Below are 23,497 nucleotides of genomic sequence, written 5' to 3'. Positions count from 1 at the left end.
TGTATTATCTCATCATTCTTTCTTTTCTATGCTTATTCTGTGAGCAGTTGGTTATTCTGTGAACAGCAGGTCGGGGTGAGGGTGTGGGCTGGGAAACTCAGGAGAGGACAGGCATGAACAACACCAGCTTGAACAAAATGTGAATTCTAAAATTATTTTGAAAAAAGTGTTAGATCAGAATTTTCATTTACAAGGTTTGTAATTCATGGACACAGCAGTATTGCCAAAATACCCTCAGATCTCTTTAGAGAATCAAGTAGTAGTACAAGGTTTTGATACTGAAAATCCAAACTGCATTAAACTCAACTCTCCAGCCCAGAAATTAAAATCTGAAAGGGACCAGGTCTATAAGAAAATCTCTAAGAGCAGGCAGGCACAGAAGAGGGGAATAGGAATGACTGTATGATCTTGACAAAGTGCAGCATTAAAGGAGTACCACTCAGAACAAAGAAACTACCACAGAAAGCAATCAGAAAATGCTTTTGGATTTCTACAACTGTATAAATCAGTTCAAGATATTAAGTTCAAGCTTCAAGATGCTAAAGGCAGATGTATCAACTGGCTCAGAAAGGAATTTTAAACTAGACAGCGCTGCCATATAGAAAGCAATTACTACTGACCAGGAAACAAAAGCAGGTTTCTTTACTCTTTTAAAAAAAAAATATTTAATCCTTACGTATTTTTTCTGCAATCAGTTTTCTGAAATGTGAGGATAAAATGCTAGGCCTTACAAAAAATACCACTGAAGAATGAACATCTTGGGAGATCTGCTGAAAGTCACACTGTGACATGTAAAATGACTATAGAATCAAGTCACTCAAATAGTGTGTCTTACTTCTCCTTTTCCCAGTGCTTCCCAATTACCTGAGTCCTCAGGTGAATTTTAACATGAAGGTGATTCTATTTATTTTGTTTTCTGTATTTAAAGACTAACTCAACACACACCCCCATAAAACAGCACAAACCTAATTTTCCTCTGTACTCAAATTTGTAAGACATACTTGAATTTCAACTGGTGTACCAAAATGTACCAGTTCTGTGCTGGTTTTGGCTGGGATGGATTTCACGATATGGGCCGTGGTTTGGGCTTGTGATCAAAACAGTTTTGGCAAGCCAGGGAAGCTTCAGCCATTGCTAAGCAGCACCTGCAGAAGAAGCAGGACCTCACTGTCTGTCAGAACAGCCCAGCAGTGAGAGGCTGGGGGTGCACGAGGACACGGTGGGGACACAGCAGGGACAGCTCACCCCAGGGATATCCCAGAGCACGTGGTGCCATGCTCAGCTACAAAAGCCAAGAAGGAAGCTTGGCTATGCTGCCATTTCTCAGGAACTCACTGGGCACTGGTCAGATGGGGTTGTTTTCTATTACTAGGTTTATTTTGTTTCTGCCTGTTTTAAGCTTATTAAACTCCTTATCGCAAACCATGAATTTCCACTTTTACCCTACCAATCCTCCCTCCCAGCCCACTGCAGAGGAAGTAAGTGAATGTGTGGGATTTAGGTGCTTTCTGGGATAAAACCACAACCACATACTTTGGCATCCAGACACCAACAGATTTGATCAGAGTGTGTCAGACAAAGCAGGAGGGAGCACCAGACAGGGAGGTCTGTTCTTCAGCACAGCAGTCACAAGAACAAGAGGGGGAAGAGGCAAAAATCATAAACAAGTTTTCTCACTTTTACCCTTCTGATTCTCCTCCTCATCCCACTGAGGGGGAGTGAGTGGCTGTGAGGGCTCACCTGCCTACCAGGGTTAAACCACAACATCAACTTGCAAACTGGTGTTTCTGAGGGCAGATAAATAGCAATTATTTTGATAACACAACATGGAAACATTTAATGGAATCACTTCCCTTACAACACTGGTCAATGAAACCATAAAAGAGGAGTGCAACTTTTATCACTGAAAAACAAGTGAGAATCACATTATTCCAGAACTGGAAGTTCACAAATGGAAGCTTTAGTTTGATGCTCTGACAGCACATAAAAGGCTGTGAGAGAGAGTGTCAAACCCTTGCTGAAGTCGAGGAATTTCACCACTGAAAATTTCCTGGGTTTTGTGTTTTTAGGGCCAGAAAACAAGCTGTCTGCATATAATGATGAAATGCAACATATGCTGCCTTATTGGCAATATAAAATCCAGTACATGTATAAATTAAGAGTGAACATGGTTTGAGAATAGAGAAAATATAAATCACTGAGGCGAATGATGCACATAAAAAAAATTATGGAGAACTTAAGGGTGAATGGCATATAAAAATGTATGTGTTCTATTTGAGTATCTTCAAACACATTTTAGATAAAATACCATTTTTAAGTTAGGTGAATGGAAATAGACTAATAAAAGAATAAGAAAGGTGCTTGCTACAGCTTAGAACCAACTGTAACTGTATTCCTGGGACAGGTGGCATTTTTAAAAACTTGTAATATCTCATTACATTGCTATTGTTCTCAGTAATCCATTCCAAAATAAAGTCTAATAGACTCTAATTCACTACAACAATCTATTATCATACAATAATGTAGAAAAAAAATGTAGCAGTTATCTCTTACAGCATGAGTTATTATCATTAAATTATAAATATTACAGGCAACAGTCAATAACCAACCAAATAATAATAGTAATTTAAAAAAACCTGCTAACTGGAATTGTTCACACCACTCTCAGTAATTTTACAGGATATGCATTCTTGTATCTAAACCTCAGTGGAACACCACAGTAACAAGGACTTCTAACATTAATTAAGAAACTATTAAACATGTAATAAATACAAAAGACTCTCTGTTAGAATGATTTTTAATATAACTATACGTTCAAAAGTGGAAAACAAGGTATAATTAAATTTAACAAGAACTAGAATTAAAGTACATGAAAACTAATTACAGCTTTACAGCCTAATTACTAATATTCCACAACAAATAAATGTAATTGCAAATGAGTTTGACTATGAATTCAGAATAGGAAGCCAGCTTACATGTCCATTATTTTAGTAGAAAAATTAGTAATAATGAGACTGAACAGTGATAACAGGTCATGAGATGAATTCTCATAGTTCATGCTTAAACAAAGCCAAACCAGCAAAACAAGAACCTTACCAGACTTCTGTTCTCATAAAGGAACTTATTTATAGGTGTTGAAAAGCCTTATCTTACAACCACAGATGTATAAGAAAGCAGAAAACCCAAAAGTCTCAACTTCTGCAGAGCTAAGCAGAGTTTGACCTGTGATCATTCCTATGCTGTGGAGGAAGGAAACTGTCCTGTCTGCAACTCTGGCTGATTTGTGTAAAATGCACTTCTTGGACACTGAGTCCATTTTCCCTGCCGGAACCCTTGGATGCATCAGCTGTAAATTGCTTCCACACAATCCAACACCTGAGCAGACAGAAGAGATGTGTCCATCTGGTCACTCATGTGAGGACAGACACGGAAATAGCACTACTGCACATGGGCTTTGGGAATAGACAGCTTGGTGATGGCTCGTGGAGCTCAAGAGCTGTTAAATATCACTGAAAAGACAAGTTTTAAGGCATAAAATAGCAGCAGGATGGAAAGTGGGCAGTCCTAAAGAGAACCCCTCCACCCCTTCAAAGTGGGAAGCACTATATAAAGGATTGCAAGGTGCTTCTGTGCTGTACCTAAGGACTGTTACAGCTGCTCTTCTATCTCTTTTTTTTCTTAATGGAGCTGATCCTGACTTAATTTTTTTGTACAGACATCACCTTTTCTGAACTTTAAATGCCTACCTGCCTCCTGACATTGTAAAAGGAAAGTGTGCACTCTGAAAACCTACTTATGTCAGAGATAAATTTTTAACTGTACTCTCCAGATTCCAGTGCCATCATTTTCACTGCAGCAGTGGAGATAAAACAGACACCAGACAGAAATATTTCCTCTCAGCAAAGGAAGGTGCCTGCAGCTTGTATAGGTAAGCTTAAAATTACCACTTCTTTTTTTTACCTGACGAAATTTGGTCAATGACACAAAAGTTTTCATTAGACTACTAAAATGAGTAAATTCAGCAGCAACTTTATTAATTTAACTCATTATAATAAAATAATTTAGTATGTTTTAGTTCAACAATACATATGGAACTTAGTGTAGGCTAAAATGCAAGAGCTGTGAAAGTTAGTTTAATTTGCAAGTTTGTCAAACACCACATACAGCACAGTTTTTTTGCTTGGTGTCTGGGCTTTTTATCATTCCCACACTGAATCCTCTTTAGCATCTGAGTTCATTTGCTTACAGTTTTTTAAACAAGAATATTATCAATCTCTGTTTGAAATAATATTTTTTTCCATTTGATTTGATATGAAAAAAAAAGCTAACTAGGATACACTCCACTAAAACATGTATGCATATGTATGCATACAGCAGTAACAAATCTCCACTACAGGCTTGTAAGCTGCAATGTCAGTTTTTACCGAGTCATTGCACAGACCTTTCATTTCTTAGTTTCAGTTTGGAAATTGAGAAAAGACTGAAAAACTAACTTGGAAAAAATTAATATACTGCAGTTTTTAACAACCATTTTATATGCTAAAAAACATAGACTGAGTTGCTAAGTATTGCTGAATTGTACATCTGACATTAGAGCTGTGATAAAGTAACACCATATACAGACATGAGCACAGAATAAATACAGTGAGAATAAATAAACAGCAAGATTCTTGCAGCATACAGACCAATTTGTAGTTAAATGGAGGTACAGACACCCTTCTGCATTTCTGGAATTAAAGTAATTCTTTGCGCTTAATTTGCTTATTTAATTTTAAATGGTTTCTAAGTGGTTTCCAAATTAGGTTACAGATGTTCCAGAAGACTGAGAAATAAACCAAGATCACAGAAGATATTGCCAGACCTTAGCTTGAACCTTCAGCTTCCTAATTTATTTCATTAGATTCTATGCACATAAAAGCTTTGAGGTTTAACTTCTCCTTATGAAATTCCAGTGGAAGAGAATGCCCAAAGTGTAACCTCATGTAAACTTTAGGTAACAGCATCAAATGAACACTGAAAAGTTGGGGAGACAAAGAAACAGCTGAGATAAGAGCAAAGAGATGTTAGATGCACATTACAGAAATATTAATTTTTAAACTGCATTTCAGCTCTGAGCACTCAAGAAACACTGCCATAAATGAACAATTCATCGTGTCTTCAACCATCGCCAGCTACCACCGTAGCTCTCCCCATCATCTACTCCTGCCTCCTTCCCCCTGGAATCTTTGGGAACATTCTGGCCGCCTGGATATTTTCACGGAAAGCGCCCACCCGAAGGACACAGTACATTTACCTGGCCAACCTCGTGGCTGCAAATCTGCTGGTTTGCAGCACCATGCCCTTCCTGGCCGCCTACTTTGCGGACGGGCACCGCTGGCCCTATGGCTCGGTGGCGTGCAGGATCGCCCATCACCTGGGGACGCTGGTCATGCACGTCAGCATGTACGTGACCATCGCCATCCTGTGCTCCATCGCCCTCAGCCAGTATGCCACGCTGAAGAGGAACAGCGGCACACAGCCGTCCCCAGCTCTCCCAGGAAACCTCCACGGGCGCCTGCTGCACAAGTTCCGGCGGCCAAAATTCGCTAAATATTTGTGTGTGGTTATCTGGCTGATCGTGATGTGCATAACGGTCACAGCCATCACGTACAACGCTCAGGAGAGGGCTCCCGCGGAGTTCCCCACGTGCTACAACATCAGGGTAGAAGCTGGTGAACGTCCTGCAATGATTGCAGGTTCCCTTGCCACTGTGTGCTTCTTTCTGTCTTTTATGACTGTTTTGTGGTCGTACTATTCTCTTACCAGACATCTGAGCAGAATACAAAAAAACACCTGTATTGGAGAAAAACATCTAATTTACAGAACAGTGAAAAGAAACATTCTTGTCATCCAGATGATATTAACTGTCTGCTTTCTTCCACACCATATTTTTAGGCCAATTTTCTATGCACTGCTTACATATAATGACTGTCCAAGGTTAAACTATCTAGTGGAAATTAAAAATTTCCTTACTTGTCTTGCTGCTGCTAAAAGCAGTTTAGATCCAGTTATAACCCTTCTGTTGGATAAAACATTTAAAAAAAGTCTTTATGGCCTGTTTACAAAATCCACACCAGAACATCAAAAAGGTAATGATGATACTTTCACTGAAATGGGAAGGCATATGGAAAGATTTTCATAGACTGTAAATAATAACAAACAAAATCTAACTACCTTTAGGCAGGCTTTGATATAAAATGGTAAATATTTAAATAAAATTGTAACATACTGTATTTTATTTTCAAATAATCTTGCTTGCTACACCAACATTAGCCATAATAAATCCAATGTGTTTACCCAAACTAATCCAAGGAGTTTGTACAGTGAACAGTGTAATAACCATTCATGCACATAATACAAAAGACATTTTACATTTGACCTATGGACAGCTCCTTTTACCTAAAAAAAGTCAAGGAAGAAGCCAAAATCTAGGCTGAAGTTGAGGACCCAGTTCTCTCTTGTTATCAGTAGGTGTTCTGGACACAGGCTTCCTTTACATGAATACTGAACAAAGCACACTTTCCTTGGGATGGCTGAACCATAACTGTGCTACACATCCAATGGCCAAGTAACTGCAAAACTGAGTTTTGCAGATGGCAAAGTGCTGCTGGCAGGAATGGCTTTAGATCATCAGCTGCAAGTCTGGGTGAGCACTACCAAAGTGCTCTTCTAATTTGCACAGACACAAACTCAAACCCCACCACTTCTGTCCTTTCCTGAAGTACATTTCATAGGGAATGTAGCTGCAGCTATCTCAGCACAATGCCTGCCTGGGGTTGTTTCTCTTAATACAGTTTTTGAGGCCAGCATAGTCTGAAGTCATTCCTTCTACACTTTCCTAGTCATAATCACTTGGTCCCCATTGCTTATCAAAAAGGCAAGAAAATGAATGAAACTTTGAGAACTATTAATCAAATATAACTTTGTGGCAGACTGTGAGCAAGATCCCACTCCAACACTTCTATATAGCATCAAAACATGACATATGCCCGACTTTTTTCCTAGATAATCTGCCCAAGATGATGTCCTTTAAAGTTCTTATATGCATCAAAGCTTTTCTTGCTTCAAATAGTGAAAAAAAATTTGTGCAGTACAGGCAATTTGAGAAACTACAAATTGAGTCCTGCATTGGTCTAGCATTTGACAGAAAAGTTAATGGAGGAAAAATCCCCCAAAATTTAAAGGCATGAGGGATGAGGGAGAGTAAGAAAAACACTACAGCAAAACACAGCTCATGTGGCAAACTTCTTGCATTGCTTAGACATGCTGGTGCCAAAATCAGAAGTTAGCAGGTGACACATGAATTGTTTAATAAAAACAATAAAACAATTCACTTCTACTGCAGTGAACACAAAATCATAAGGAAAATAGGCACAGCACCTGGTTTGCAAAGCAGGTTTGAGACCACAAGTATCTCTCAAATTTTTGGTTAAGACATTCAAATGTGCTGCATGGGAAGCCTGCTCATTGATCAGAAGCCATGAGTTTTTTGACACTGTGAGCAAATGACTGAAACATATAAAATTAGTGACCAGAAAGTTTGTAAATGTTCAACTCCAGGTAGGCCAAGCAGAATAAATATGCTTCTCAGAAAATCTGCTTTGGAACATAATAACAGGTCAATAGGAAAAGGGCTGGACAAAACAAGCATGGGGACCTTGAGACAGGAAGCAGAGGCACAGGAGTGAAAATAAACAGGGGGAAAAGAGCACTGCCTGAAGAAACACTGAGAAAAAGTACTGAAAGTTTTGCTTTTGTAGTCTCTTGTCCATTGAATGAGGAAGTGTTCCTCAGAAAAAAATGTGGCCAGGTAGGACCCTTCAACTGCACCTCTGATAGTGGTTTTGCAGCCTTAATCACTTTGCAACAATTCAATATGTTGAAAATCCTCACCAAGATGTTGCTACTGGATCTCAAGGATCTAGTAAGTTCTAGTAAATACAAAAAAAAATACCAATTATTAATGAATGTCCCCAGAAAGCATAAAAGAAGTTTCAAAGTGAAAAGAGTGGAAGGAAAGTAACATGCAACAGATTTCTTGTTTTGGGTATTCAAAGATTGAAACAGGAAGATCGTCTCAAAGAATAGATTCCACTCTGGCTATTTTTTAAATAGTCAATATAAAGTTTCATAAACACACATAAACACATATATACTACTTTTACTCATTTTTAGATATGCCTAAAAGCAGAAGTGTAAGAGTATTGAAGTCTACCAGCAAAGTCTGAAATGCTGAGCTACAAGCAGCTCAGGCAATGAAAGACAGAAGTGGTAACCGAGTGCGCTCTCAGAATTTGTGTCACAGGTTAAGTTCTGTACAGTGCAAAAAACACCATGCAAATCTATCCACAGATCAAGTCTCAGGTCACCTGGACCAACTCAGATGTGTATATGACACACAGTACAGAGAATAATGATGCTTGGTCCCATTCCTTGCAAAAACTCCCTGGTTTTGACTCCCAGTCACAGAACTACTGAGCATTCATTAATCTTAATGACAGAGAAGGCAGAATATGTGCATTTTTGCTTTAGCAGGTTTGTCTATTTAGATTATCACATATAAGGAACAAGCATTCATACATACTAAGTTAAAGCCATAATGAAAATTTTGGAAGTCTGCATTTTGCTGACAGGCTCACCCTGACCCCATCTGCACACCAGTTTTCTAATCAGTAACACATACAGATACTCAGACTACATGGAAATCAGAACAAAGCTGGAGTACTTGGAATGAATTAAGGAAAAAACCCCAGCAATTAAAGATCTTGATGTGATTAAATTATTCTTACATCCGTTATATTAAAAGGTATTTTTGTAACAGGGTTTTTGCAACTATGGAAAGTTCTACATAACAATAGAGGCTCACAAAAGATTGCAAAACCTCTTGATGTTTTACTGATAAAAACCATTCTGAGAAAGTTTTTGAAAAAAAAAAGCCAGTGACAAATGGTACTCAAATTGCAGCAAGAGTTTTACAAGAAAAGACAAGACTCTCCTTTCAGACCCACATCTCTCCCCCTTCCCTTTTGTTGTTCTCTTACATAAAGATTTCTCTGTACACAAACTGCTCTGTAATAACATTTGGTAATGGAAAAGATTCCCTTTCAGTGCTGCTACTTTCAACAGCCACCACTGGGTATCCCTGACACAGCATGGTTATGACAGAATAAAAGGAATGGCTGAGTCCTCTATCAGTAGCTTGGCTGAACAGGAACAAATATTGTGGTGAGGGAAAAAGTTCTTGACATTTGCATTTCTGATGCTCAGCTGTCTTTGAGTTTTCTACCTTCCTGCATCTTCTGTTTTCCTTACCATATCCAGCTGCCAAGCACTGCAGGATCACATTAACTGAGGGTGAAGCAAATGTGCAATTGTCACTGATTATAAAGCCTTTAAGCAATGGTGAAGGGGGTCAAATGATGTGCACAGGATCAAGAGACACCTGGTCTCACAGTGCAGTGAGAGCAATTAGGACAAGTACAGGCCATCTTGTGAAGGCTTTCACATTTTGATTCTGTCATCAGAGGTGAATGTGGGGCACAGGGAGTTTGTCCCAGACTGGAGTCACTTGGAAAAGTCAGGTGAAGTTTCTGGCAACAGACAACAGCAAACTTGAATTCTGTCTACCCTAAACTGCCTAACTTTCTAATCAGACAGGAGCTAAGGGAGTACAAAACCAGCTGAAAGACACCTAAACCTTACATGGGCAATAGGGTGCTGATTTTCCTGTGCAGCAGAAAACAACCAAGCATTTCACATTTCAAAATAACATTCACAGAAAGTCTAAAAGGGAGAAAAATGTAGCCTGACTATATCAGCCTTACAGATTTTATTAAAGCACTTTCATCCATTCAGGTAATTTCTAAAGAGGTCATTTAGTCTACTTCCTTTCAAAACAATGTCTACAGTGACATCTAGAGCCTGGATACTGCAGTTAGTTTAATGTGTTCTACTCCCAAGCCCTACAGCTCTGCACTGCTTTTGCCAAAACAAAACTTGCTTTACACTGCTTTAGACTGATACCTTAGACATTTTTCCTAACCCATGTAATTTGAACGGGTTCATTTATAAGGATGGTACATAAAAAACCCCTGTGATTCTGAGGTTCTAAGAGGCAGGATAAGCAATGAAATAAATTCCCACTTTACCCTTACTGAAATGGGCCTCCCTCAGAGGCCCTTGAAGCTAAAACTTGGTGTTTTTTTCAAGAATATGGTCCAAGAAAGACAGATGGAGGTTTCATGAAGATACAGCAACATCAAGATGAGGTTAATTTTGAAATTCATTTGGTACCAAAACCAAACAATTGAAAGTACCTAGAATCATCAATACAGAGCAAGATGAGATATTCTATCAGCAATTAAGAGCCCATTTTTAGAATCTGTTTTAAGAAATGACTATTAAAACATGAAACTTAAAGTGTTTTACATAATAACCTTCTTGATTTTAAGAGGAAAGGAGTAGGAGGCTGGGAATGGTCTGCAATGTCTGGGTACAGAAGACCAAATGACTCCTTATAAAAAACACCAGTTCAATGTCTGTACTCTCTCCTCTCACAGGTCACCTGCAGGAGTTTGAACACAGTAAACCTTCTCTCAATCTTCTCTATTAACTAAAATCCAAGAGTCATTTCTCAAACTGCACCATAAGAGCTTGCTAGAATTTTCCTTAATTCCTACAATGCTTGACTCTCTTTGGGTGAAACCAAACTCTTGGAGCAGTGGGAATAGCTACTTTAGGCAATGACATTAACAAAGAATATGCATATTCAAATTGAAGAGAGTCAAGTGGGTTAAAACTCCCAGCCTGTTACATTAAAGTACTTTGGGATAAACTACTTCCATAAATATCCATAGAAACAGTACAAAGTTTACCAGATCAAAACCAGTATGTAAACACACTGGTCTTAAACACTGCATTTCTCCTCACAAACTTATTTATATTAAGGAAGTTTTCGTAATAATAAATGCTTATTGGACTATCTCCAAGAAGTAGATACTATTACTAATACTGTAGCATTTAAGCATGTGCATCTCTATGAAATCTTAGTGTGAATGAAGGCTGTCATTATGCTTTCAAACTGATGCCAATAAACTACCAATTCTAGTTTAATTTATGCAATTAATTTATATACACATTTTCCTAACAAGAAAAAAATGCAAGCAGATTCCATATGAATATCCAAAAACTAGAAATAAAACTGACTTTCAAAGCAAGTTGTAATCAAATGCATGCATAATTTGTGAATACAGACCTCCTAAATGTTCTGTATTGATGGAATTAGGGTGGGATTTAATCTTACATGACACAGTAAGAGTAAAGACACACTCAGCAAATAGAGATTCCTCTTCTATAGCTCCTCCCTTCTCTAACAGAAGGAGCTTTCTTCTTTTCTACAGAAATTGAAATTCAGTAGTTTGCATTATTATGGTGGAGAAAAAAAAATAATTAAGCCCCCTTACCTTCACATCTCTGTGAATTATATTATTATCATGACAGTAACGTAGAGCTTCCAGTATCTGTCTCATGTAATGACTGAAAAAACAAACACATTATGCATGACAAACCTGCAGGAAAAACTACTAAAAAAACATTTAACAATCAAAGTTTTAAGAGTCTAACTGTATAAAATTAATCAACCAATTTAACCTCAAATATACAGAGTTCAACAGAATGGAGTTTATGCTTATAATAATACAATCTAAAGTTTGAGAATTTTTCTGATTGAAGCTGAGGGAAATTAGAAAAGAAAAATCTGTGTTTTACAGGTTTTTGTAAAGGTTTCGAATATTCAATAATTCTGCTTGATATGACAAGGAAGTCAGGGACTCTCCATTTTTTTTTTTAGCAACAAAACACAAAGGAAAAAAGAAAGAAAAATGTGAGTATCAGTGCCTGATTTATCTGGAAAAGGATTGCACCAAGGTCCTGGCTTGCTTGATGCAGACTGGAGAGCAACCTCTTTCTCCACTGTGTCCCCAGGATGCCCTAACAGATCACTGACCACAGCAGAGCCAACACATCCAGCAGCTTCCTGTGCTGCATCAGAGCATTCCTGTGGGCTAAGAGAGGCAATCCTCGTCCTCTGGAGGCTCCAGCTGGTTAAAGGCAATGTTTTTTTCCATAGGAACATAACAATGCACTGGATCAAGCTGCTCAGGAAGGCTGTGGAATCTCCCTCCTTGGAGGTATTCCAGACCCCACTGGACAAAGCCTTGAGAAACCCGACACAAATACTGTGCAGACCCTGCCTGGAGCAGGAGGTTGAAATACAGAGATTGATGTCTGTCCAACCTGGTTTCTGTGATGCTAGAAAATCTACAATGTTGAGAAAAGCAAAGAAAGAATTCTGTAGGCTTTGGGCTCAACTGTCAAGCCACTAGGACAGTGGGTTTCATTACCCTTTTGCAATTTTAAAGATTCTTTCATCTTAGTTAATCTCATAAGTGAAAAGGTGAAGTGACAATAAATCCAGTGATACGTAAGAGAGAAAAAAACCAAACCAACTCCATCTAAATAGACCAGTAAAATTCTCACCCTGTGAGGCAAGTCACTTAATGCCATCATATGAGAGATCCATAAAGGCAAACACAGCCAGTTAGGTATTGGATGTGAAATACAGTTTTACTCAGTAACCTCACCCCAATCTGTAACCAGTAAATGGCAAAATGCTCCAAAATTCTACTTTGATTATGCTAATTATTGCAGTAAACATCTAGAGTGTGGAAACAGAATTATTTATAGTACTCCAACTTTCAACTTTTAGCTAACAGATTGTACAACAGTATATTCCATTCTTTTCTATTTATCCTGAGGGATTAATTAAAATTATAATAAATACCTGGCTACAGCCTCGCTGTAGACAAATCCAGCATCTGCTCTCTTCACAATTTCAAAACACAGGTCTGCTCCATCCATACTGCGGGCAAAAAGAGGCAAAAATGCTTAAAACTGATAACTATAATCAATTTCATAAAAATTCTTTTAAAAAAATCTATATATTACCCTTACACAAATCTTATATAAAGTACTCTAGATACAAGTACAGTGCATTACTCACTAAAACAGCATTTAATGGGTAATCTAATAGAAAATGGTTTGCCACAGGTTAACCATTTTATGTCCCTCAAGTCATATAACAGTTCTCTTAAAGTATTACCAATACCAAACATTTACTTTATTGCTTAAACTGCTCATTGAACAAGGTGTGCAAGAAAAGTCAATGCCCTGCAAAATGGACACTGCAATTTAACAATTAGCTTCTGATATTAGGTTAAGTGTGTTCTTATAAGCATTACAAGTGCAACTCTATACTAATGACTGCAGTAAAAAAAAATGTTATTCAATTTGAATTTTAAATGAAGACTTAAAAAAATATTCTATACAGCACTCTTGCCAGTTGGCATTCTCCTCTGGAGAATTAAGCAGCCAAGAGGTGATTTTACAGCTCATAGACACCTGAGAACACTGACAGTCCACAAACTGTATCACCAGCTCTGAAATTTGATACCATTTTCCTCTACTCCCTCATCTTTCTGAACACCTAACTTCCCACAATGAGCAGCATAACACTTCAGATGCAGATATATTCATAGACCTTAGTCTGAAATTAGGCTGCCATTTCTCTAAAATGAAAGCAGCCTGCTGCTGCCCTCCTTTTCCCTCTCCTAAAAGGACCTAAGGCAGATTGGTATCTAAAAATGTTCACAGCCTGATGGGGCAAGAAGAGAGTAACAAGAGTTAACAGGAACAATAGAATTCACATAACTCATGTTTAATAAAGCACTTGCAAGAATATTGAATATAACATGACATTCTCAGCCTTCACACCTTTTCTTTTTACTCACAAAGAATCAAGGGGGGGAAAAAACCCAAAAGGCAGAATTTCCAGAGCATTTGGACAGCCAACATCCCCAGGGCTGTTTCAGTGAGCCATTGAGAGTATCAGCAGCACTTCTGCTTTGTTACATACCTGCAATGCCAAACTTCTGCTCAGGGAGTCACAAGCCATGTGCAGAAGCTTTAATTCCCAAATAAATCCCAAAGGTCTCCCTCATGCAAAATACACTGTCATGTGGATAGAGCATTGACAACTAGAAAAGGGACTGGTGACCAGAAGAAAAGCACATTGAAGAGTGCAAAGAACTCCATATTGCCAAACCACATCTGCTCTTCACTGCATCAATATGCACTCATCTGTAGGTTTTTTTCCCAGCAGTTTCATCAATGCCAGGTCCACATACAGGGCTAAATATCACTCAGAGAATATCACAGAGATCATACAGCAGCCATGGTGCAGGTTCACTGAGAGTAGCATGAACCTGGAATTCATGGTCTCATTGGAAAAAATCCCTCATGTCAACCTCTCAACCCTTTCTCAAATGTAGAATATACAAAATGTATGATCAGCTACCAAAAATGAGGATATGTCATTCTCATGAAGCAGCAGAACCCTTTAGAAGACTAATTATCTGTACTTTGTAACAAGGCAGTGAAATTAAAGATCCAGAGGCACTGAAGCTTTTTAGCAGCATCAATAGTTTCTGAGACATGGAGGGAGGAGTGTAATGTTTTTACATTAACTTTTCTATTTTACAAGGTGTTTATAATCAGCATGGTCTTTAACATGTATTTCTACCTCCCACTTACAGATGTCAGCATTTCTCATTGAAATTGTATATCAGTAAGTGCCAGTTTGAATTTCTTGGCAAATATGTTTGAAACTTTAACTCCATTAATATGAACTCTATTGGCTTACCAAGCACAAATATGAGTCAGGTGTATTTTAACACCTGACTTCAATTCACTATTTTTTTCAAGACAAAATATTTTCTTTAAAGAGTAGATTTTGATGTGTAAAGAGGGCTTGTGTCACTCCGTGTGATACAATATATTCAATACATGATATTGAATTTTACCTGAAAATCATGAGACTTTTGTCTAGCTGAGGTTGAAAAAAAGGCAGAGTCAACCTCAGTTATAAGAAATCCCAGAAAATTCAGTGAACCAACAGACTGAAAACTCAGCATTAGCTCAATCACTTACAAGATGACTTTGCAGAAACTGAAAGCCTTGTATGATATAAGAGCAATAAAGTTTTAGAATACTGATAGAATGGAAGTTCAGGAAGTCTCAAGGCTTTGCAACTATCAGCATAAGCATGTGAAAAACACAAAATAATAAAAAAAAATAAGTTAAAATCCACTGAAGTAAATATACAAATATATTCATGCTGAAGGTACGTGTGGATGATGCAAAAAAATTTGGGAAAAATCAGAACACAGTCGTAACCTGAGAGAATTCCCTGACACCAGTAGAGGGAGCTAATGGAAGGGACATGAACTGACCAGGACCGATGTATTTTAAATATACATATATATATACAGTAAGTAAATATAAATATTTATGTATGTATGTATATGTGTACACAGAAATCTGCTCTGACACCAGCAGTGACTGAAGAACAGACAGCACACTGCGTAAGAGATCTGTGTTTTCATACTGGGGTATGATAGCTTTGAATTTGCAGACCTAATAGGATGTAGCCTACAACTTAATTTATTTATGAAGAATGAGAAAGCTTTAGAAACAGTGCTAAAATTTAGGGAAGTGAATTATTACTTAATAAATATAAGATAAAAAATTCAGAGCTGACATGCTGCTCATAATTGAATTTACTGAGTTTTATACCATGCACGTTCAAGGCGTGTGCATGATGGCATTTTCCCCTTCAATGGGACAGGTTTTCTATACTTGTCATCTTCACTTACCTCAAATAAGCCAACTGTAACTCTGTTAACTACTGCTATTATGAATTTGAGATTTTAAACCTGAAACATTTTTACATGTTAGCTACATTAAACAGCAAAGATATATGCATACAACTATATTTATATCTAAATAAGCTATTTATACATCCTAACTGCTAAATCTTAACAGATCACTTCTTCTAATGTCCCAAGATACAAATCTGTCTTAGAATGCACCAAGAAAAACAAGCCCACCTATGTACAGTGGTGAGACAATATTCTGCAAATGACCAGACAGCAAGACATTTGGAATGCACTCACTGCTCCTGTATCTGAGCTCTTCAGCAAGGAAATACTCTCACTCCATATGTACTGAGGATAAACTGAATATAATGTACTCATAAGTCTAAAATCTAGTTTTCAGACCCTTCAAAATGAGTATTTGCTTTCTTTAAGAAATATTCCAAGTAGCTGTGAGCCTTCTCAAAGTATTCTCACTGATAGGGAAAAATGTAATAAGCAATAGAGTATATTAAGTGACACCTGTATAAATAATATATAATTAATAATATATATTAATAATTATATTAATAATATAATAATAAATCCAGGAGGTTTTTTTGGGGGACCTCATCAGTCTCTACAAATGCCTGAAAGAGGTTGTAGCCAGGCCAGGGTTGGTTTGTTCTTTCAGGTAACAAAAGCAATCAGAAAAGGTGAAATGGCCTCAATTTGTGCTAAGGGAGGTTTACATTAGATAGCAGTAAAAATTTCTTCACTGAGAGGGTTGTCAAGCATGAGAACAGAATGCCCAGGTTAATGGTGTAGCCACCATCCCCAGGGTTATTTAAAAGATGTGTAGATGTGAAGTTCAGGGACGTGGTTTAGTGGTGGACTTGGCACTGCTGGGTTAATGGTTGGACTCGATGATCTTATGGGGTCTTTTCCAACCTAAATGACCCCATGATTCGATACAGCTGCCAGCAAATAACACCAAGAATGGGAAAGAAAATTGCAACTCTATTACAGAGAGTAGAACTGGCCCTTCTCAGCTGTAAGGTGTCTCCAGAGCCTCCAAGGGATCATTTCCTTCAGAGTAAAGAGTCCCTCAGAGGGACAGCGGGGATGTTTGTGAGGGAAATCGTTTTGCACAGGCAGATCCTCTCTCATCTGTAATGCAGTAACTATGCATTACAAATGCATTTATTTTTATAAATACTTTTAAAATAATATTTTCACCTTAGCAATAAGACCTCCTGGGATAGGGTCTGCTTCTTATTCTACACATGCACGTTGTCTCTTATGAGCACCTGCTTCACTGTTATTTATTACAGCAGCACCATGCAGCCTGCTAATCTGAGATATAGGCCATTCTAGAGAGTGCTTGAGTTTGTGTATGAATAAGGGGTTCAAAACAGAGCTCATTTTTTGGGTGTTAAACCTCATTGCTACTGTTCATCAGTGCTTCTATGAATCACGGTTTGATTTTTAAAATGTTTATTTTCACAAAAGCTTTCAAAACTGAGCACAAATTGTACATTTTCCTAAGTGCTTCAACCAGTTGCTACCAGGTACGTGCTACATTTGCTTATTTCACTTGTACTTTTCCTGTATCAGTAGGTTTGCCAAGATTCAGGGTCCTCCTAGCAGCTGCCCCATGCAGCTCACAGATTATGAAACCACAGTGAACTGATGCATCATTTACGTACGAATTGATGGCACAAAGTTTTAGGTTTGGTCATTCCACGCATTTCATCTGCTGGGCCTGCCTTGGTTTTCGTGTAAATCCAGCCCACAAATCACCCATCACAGCTGGGTTTATGTCTCCTCTCTAGATCTGTGTTGTCTTCCCCTTCAGTCACCTCAGAGTAACCAGACCCTATGAAATACATTTTATTGCTGTAGACAAAAATTTGCTGTGAATCAGTTGAGCTGGTTACAATAACAGCATAATGAACAGAAAGCAGAATGGGGGGAAAGGAATTACATGTACAGAGATGCTTTTCTGCCAACTCCAAGTTTGTTTTTATGGTCACAGTTACAGAGTGTGCCCCTAACTGCTCAGACTCAGACAATGCAGTCTCACTCCACACAAACACCAGTCTGCTGTTGAATCACTTTACCAAAGCATCCCCTCCAGCACAACAACACATCCTGCCACAGCTCTTTTATTCCCTCCCACATTTTGAGCACAGGTGTTCCCACTGCCTCATTTTCTATCAGTGCTACAAAAGACTGATGATTGTTGTGTACAAAGGAGACAAGGACATACATATGATAAACAATCATCATCCCTCAAATAATTTAGCTTTGTAATTCCTTCTTTCATGTGGCCTGAAGTCAGGTGCAGTCTTTGTGTAGTAATTCTAATTGTTCAGACTTGCTTTTTATATATACAAACATAAATTATAATAGGGTTGCCATTAAAAAATAATTACTGCTTTTGTCTCATATTTCTGAGCTATGAGCATGGTAAAAATAGAAGCAAACCCTTTTTTTTTCCATTTCAAAATCTTGTTAATTATCTGAGTATGACTACCCAAGGTATATATAATTATTTCATAATAGGGTAATTAAAGTCCCTTAGTTCATGCTTTGGGATTTTCAAAATAAAAAGCAAAGTCAGTATTGAATCAAAATGTACAGAGAGAAAAGCACAAAACAATTATTTCACAAACCTGTAAGTTTATAAACTCATCAAAAAACGCAGAAGACTTGCAAACAACAATTTTCTGCTTTACCGAATGTTTTTGTTGTGGCTTTTCTACTACCAAAATGGTAAAACATGTCAAAACATGGTATTTTTTATGTGGACATCTCAAATCAAATTCTTGGCTCCAGTGGGCAAACCAGTTTTACCTAACAAGCCAGTATGATGTGGTTACTCCAACATCACCAGCTCAAATCCATCAGAAAACATAATGGAGGAAGATCAGAGGAATTTAAGAGGTACAAATACATATGCCCAGACTGACTAAGAATGATTATCTAGGGAGCATAAAAAGAAGAGCTGGTAGGAAGAGAAGATCAAAGAAAGAACATGCACAAAAGACCATTTCACATGTCTGGTTGTATCCTTCCCATTCAGATAAAACCTAACTCAGGAAGAACTAATAATTTTCTCTCAAAGAAAGAATGTGGTAATTTTGGGGCTGCCCCCCTTCTTTGTTTCTTGATGTTGAATAAAAATACATGTCCATTGCTGAAAAGTCTTGTTTTGTTTCCTCTTACAACTAAACTCTTGCATTCAAACTACCAAAACAAATCTTTTAGACAAAAGCCTCTTTTCATATATTGTGAACAGGTATATTGATTTAGAAGAATACTTAAATACACTAATAATCTTACTTTCTTATCTAATAATGGAAAAGCAGTGCTAAAGAAGCAACAGCGTGGAAAAAAATAAAGAAAATTTTACAACTGCAACAAAATACCCCCAGTTACCCAAAGATGACAAAAATCTACCAGCAGATTTTCAACTTGTCCTCTTACCCTGAAGCCATCAAAAAAGGTTACACCTGTCTTTAGAAAGCCCTGGTGTTCACCACTTAGACAGGGGGACAACTTTCTTTTTTTATTTGGAACAACCTGGACTTGCCAGAAATAACTATTTTCAAAGCACTCAATACCTCTGAGCTACAAAACCTACAGGTGTGAGCAGACATTTTTTAGGATTTTATTTAGCAAATGACAACACAAAAAGGTAGAATCAAGGAGAGAAACTTACAACTCAAAGACCATATAAAGCATTCCATCTGAGCTGTATGTCTCCAACAGTTCAACAATGTGAGGATGCTTCAGCATGTGACAAATACTGGCTTCTCTCTTCAGATCTGTGGAAGATAAGAAGGTAGTTGCAGATTAGCTATACATTCAAGCTGTTTAGAACACAATGTTTGGAAAGATATAAACATTTGAACTTTCTAATAAATTCATTAATCTTTACAAAGAACACTGACAAGATTATATTTAATTATGCTTAATTCAAATACACATCTCTCAAAACTTAACAGGTTCTTGAATTCACATATTAATAGATCTCCTTGGTCATAGACTGAAGAACTCTACAAAAGTAAGTTCCTTTAACGTACAGCTGCAAACTACACTGAGATTTTCATCCTAAATATTTAACAACACTGCAGAATCACCTCCAAATGCAGAAGACAAGACTTTCACCACAGAAAGAGAACTATTAATAACTGGAGGTGCCTACTCTAAATCCTCTGCTCAAAGCAAGGTGAACTGGAGCAGATTGTGCAGGCCCACACCCAGCTGAGCTCTGAACATGTCCAGGTGTGGAAACTCCATAACCTGCCCAGAAAAACTTACACCAGTACCTGATCGTCCTCATTAGCAAAGAAGTATTTTTCTTATGCTTAAATTTCTTGCAGTTTACTTCTTTAATACTATTTATTTTAAAGTCACATTATATGAAATGACACTAACATAAATTTTAATAAGCATATATTAGTTTGCATCTCTGCTCTAGAGAAGAGTGAATAAAGCAGGAAAAAGCTGCAACTAAAAGAAAAGCAGAAACCACTCTAAAATATCTCAAAGCTTGAGAAATTTTGTTTAAAACAACACTCCTTTTCTGATCACAAATCAATCTTTCTGCAGATAGAGAAATGCAAAAAATCAGACTACACTGAATTATTTTTCTTTCTTCTTTGTTGAAACTATTTGTATTTTTATTATTTAATCATCCTTAAACTTTTTTTTTTTCTTTTAACTTATCTACTTGTATTCTAGAAAGATATTTCTAGATCAAATCTTGAATGAATAGCTTTGATGATAATTTGGTGAGGAAAACATCAGTCTGAATTCTGAAGCAGAAATTTTCTATTCTCTTTCCATACAATTGATCATTGCTCAAGAATGATCTACACATGCCTTTATGGAGAAATAAAAATATGAGAATATTTACTGCATAATTGGGCTACACTAGAAAGAAATTTAAAACGCACTATTTTTACATGTGCCCTCCTACATTCTTCACATGAATCAATTATACTGAAATATGCAAGCGCCAAGATGAACATTCTTTGATGTGAAGCATTTAACAGAGGTAACTCAGATTTATGCTAGACTCTGGATCTTGCAGCCATCTATAAATTCAGATGAAAAGCTGAGTTTGGAAATGACTGAATTTCAATCCAAGAAAGATGTTCAGATTCACAAAGTGCAAATTTTGCTAACAGAACTTTCATATTACGCTTGCATTACATTTCCCCTCTCTCACAACCTTGCAAATACAATCTAAAAGCAAAATGACAGAGCAATCCTTTAGAAACCATCATGTAATGGCACCTTAGGAAGTGCAAGCAGAACAGCAAACAGAAATATCAGTGATGCAGATGAAATTTTGATAAATTTATGTAAAATTTGGCCTTTATTTGTCCATCTATTTACGCAGATGAAATTCTACAACCTAAGAAAATGTCTTTCACTATGGAAAATACATTATCAGTTCTTACACCACCTTAATGCAGAATTACAACTAAAGCCACACTGTAGCTTTCCCTTCCATCATAGTAGGCAATGGTTTGACAATAAATGGTTCCCACCCCTTTCCAGACAGAGAGGTTCACTCAAGTACATCCAGTCCTTCCTAACCAGGATCAGTGATGAGCACACAGAGGAGGAGCAGTGGAAGAGAAAGAAAAACTGTGATTCTGTGAATGACTATGATCTTCAGAAAACAGGCTGCTTTTATTTTGTCTCTTGCTTTAAAATAACTTTAATGCCACCACACTTATCAAAAGGTATTGGCTAAGTATTGGTGGCATCCAATATCTATTTCAGATGGAAAGCCAAGTGAAAATATTTGACAGGAAATTACTGGAAAATTCTGCTTTATATACAGGCAAAAATTGTGTTCAAAATAGTTTATTTTGGCTACTCCCTTTATTAATATTTTGTGGGCTTTATTTGAAAGGAATTAGAACTGAAAGGAAGAAAGTATATGGTGCCATTTCCCTCATTCCTCTGTGTAATATTGGATGAGTGCAACAATTGCTCACAGACTGAGCACCAGCACAAGAGGAGGGAGAAACAAAGTGGAAAATAAAATCTCCAAACAGGAAAACAAATGAACAGAAGTTACAGAACAAGGACTTTTATGACTAAGGGGTCTTGGGGCTAAGAGCAGAACAAAGTCCTATTTCAAACACAGCAGGGACTTGTTCAACAGTAGGCCTATTAAGAAAAAGAAAACGAGGTATAAAGAGAGAGACAAGTACATACCACACTGATTCAACAAAGCCACAGGGCAGGAAAGAGATGATGGATTCTGAAGTACATTTGGACCGTGACCCAAAGGTCAAAATAAGTCATGCTTAAGACCAGTAAAAAGGAAAGGGGAGGAGGACAAAAGGCAGAGATGACACATATGTTTCACTGTTTTCACTTGAAAAAATTACATCAGCATCTACTCAGTCCTTTATCAAATGTTTTTTTCCAGACCAAATGAAATTTTACCTCTGCAGGTTCAAGAGGTAAATAAAATCCCAAGTACCCACAGACACCATTCCAATTTTAAATGCAATACAAACCCAAACAGATGTTTGGTTGCACCAGGTGATTGAGGATTTCCTGAGAAAAATCCCATTATTACCTTATTATTATCTGTGTTATCATTCAGCATAAAACATTGTATGAACAGTTTGCTACCTCCTGTATAATTTTCTAAACCTCTGCTGAGTATTTGAGACATGTGTAGTAATAAAGGTCCCAGACACACATCCCATACTCAAATTAGCCTTTCATATTCCAGACACCTACAAAAGATTCAAGACAACTCTAGAATCTGCCAGTGGAGTAAGCTGCCTTTAAGAGGTGATGTGTCATTTACCAATGTGGGTCATATGTCCCATATTTACAGCAGTCTCCTTTACTAGTAAACAAAATTCAGCTGGAGGAACATACCCCTCAGGCAAGACAAGGTCGTGGAATCTAAACCAAACTCATCTTTTACTGGCTGGACTATTTAACTTCATTTGAATCCCTTCTGAACCCTTCATCTATTCATTTTTCTCTTCTTGATATGGCTGAAGAAATTACTTTCTGGTTCATTCTTTAAGCCTTCCCTGTCAGCATTTTTTTCAAAATTAAACATAATTGACAACAGTGATAATAAATAGAACTGCAAGTTTTAAAAGCACAAGCTTTAGAAGTTTCTCTGCCAGCTGCATGAAAGGTATTGCCCCACAACCAGGAACAGGGAAAAAGACTTGTGTTCCATTTAACTTGTTTAGCACACAGGCTCATACTTTACATCATAATCTGAAAAGCATTTACAAGCTATCCTTTTACACAACTGTTACCAGTAAATGTTCCAGAATTTCAGTCTGTTTACAAAACTTAGAGGTTTTTTTTAGCAACTAGAGACATGTCAAAGTTACCATTTTAGACCTGGCTAATTATTTAGAGAGGCACTAAAGTTATTAAAATGGCAGGAAAGTTCAGACCAGTAACAAAGAAAAGTTCAAAGATGGAAAAGGGAATTCTCAGCCATAATCACCACACAGAGAAAATGCAGCCGCATGTGTGGACAGCAACACTGAAAGTGAATTGCTGGAAGCACAAAAACAGGTAACTGCTCTATGTAATTGCACAGAAAGATATATATATTTGATAGAAAACATAGAACATAGATATCACTTAAAATTCCCATGGGAATTAACAACCTAACATCCTACACATCTCTA

At 37.3% G+C, this 23,497-nt stretch overlaps 2 protein-coding genes across 14 annotated transcripts in view; one reads left to right on the top strand and one right to left on the bottom strand.

Annotated features, from left to right (window-relative positions):
- Window positions 1-23,497, bottom strand: part of CASK (calcium/calmodulin dependent serine protein kinase) — a 191,318-nt gene that overhangs the window by 91,288 nt on the left and 76,533 nt on the right. For all 13 annotated transcript variants that reach the window (XM_086879640.1, XM_086879636.1, XM_086879639.1 and 10 more), the window contains 3 exons: window positions 19,516-19,621; window positions 12,881-12,958; window positions 11,502-11,574 (listed from right to left, as the gene is read on the bottom strand). In XM_086879640.1, the coding sequence (XP_086735766.1) occupies window positions 11,502-11,574; window positions 12,881-12,958; window positions 19,516-19,621 (257 nt within the window). The remainder of the gene's footprint in view (window positions 1-11,501; window positions 11,575-12,880; window positions 12,959-19,515; window positions 19,622-23,497) is intronic.
- Window positions 82-9,164, top strand: GPR82 (G protein-coupled receptor 82). Its single transcript, XM_086879647.1, has one exon. The coding sequence runs from the start codon at window positions 5,138-5,140 to the stop codon at window positions 6,179-6,181; it is 1,044 nt and encodes a 347-aa protein (XP_086735773.1). The 5' UTR covers window positions 82-5,137; the 3' UTR covers window positions 6,182-9,164.

This window comes from Cyanistes caeruleus, chromosome 3, assembly GCF_971803275.1.
Source record: "Cyanistes caeruleus chromosome 3, bCyaCae1.hap1.1, whole genome shotgun sequence".
Classification (NCBI taxonomy): Eukaryota; Metazoa; Chordata; class Aves; order Passeriformes; family Paridae; genus Cyanistes; species Cyanistes caeruleus.
Note: the sequence above shows the minus strand (reverse complement) of the source record. Positions and strands in the feature narration are given on the sequence as shown.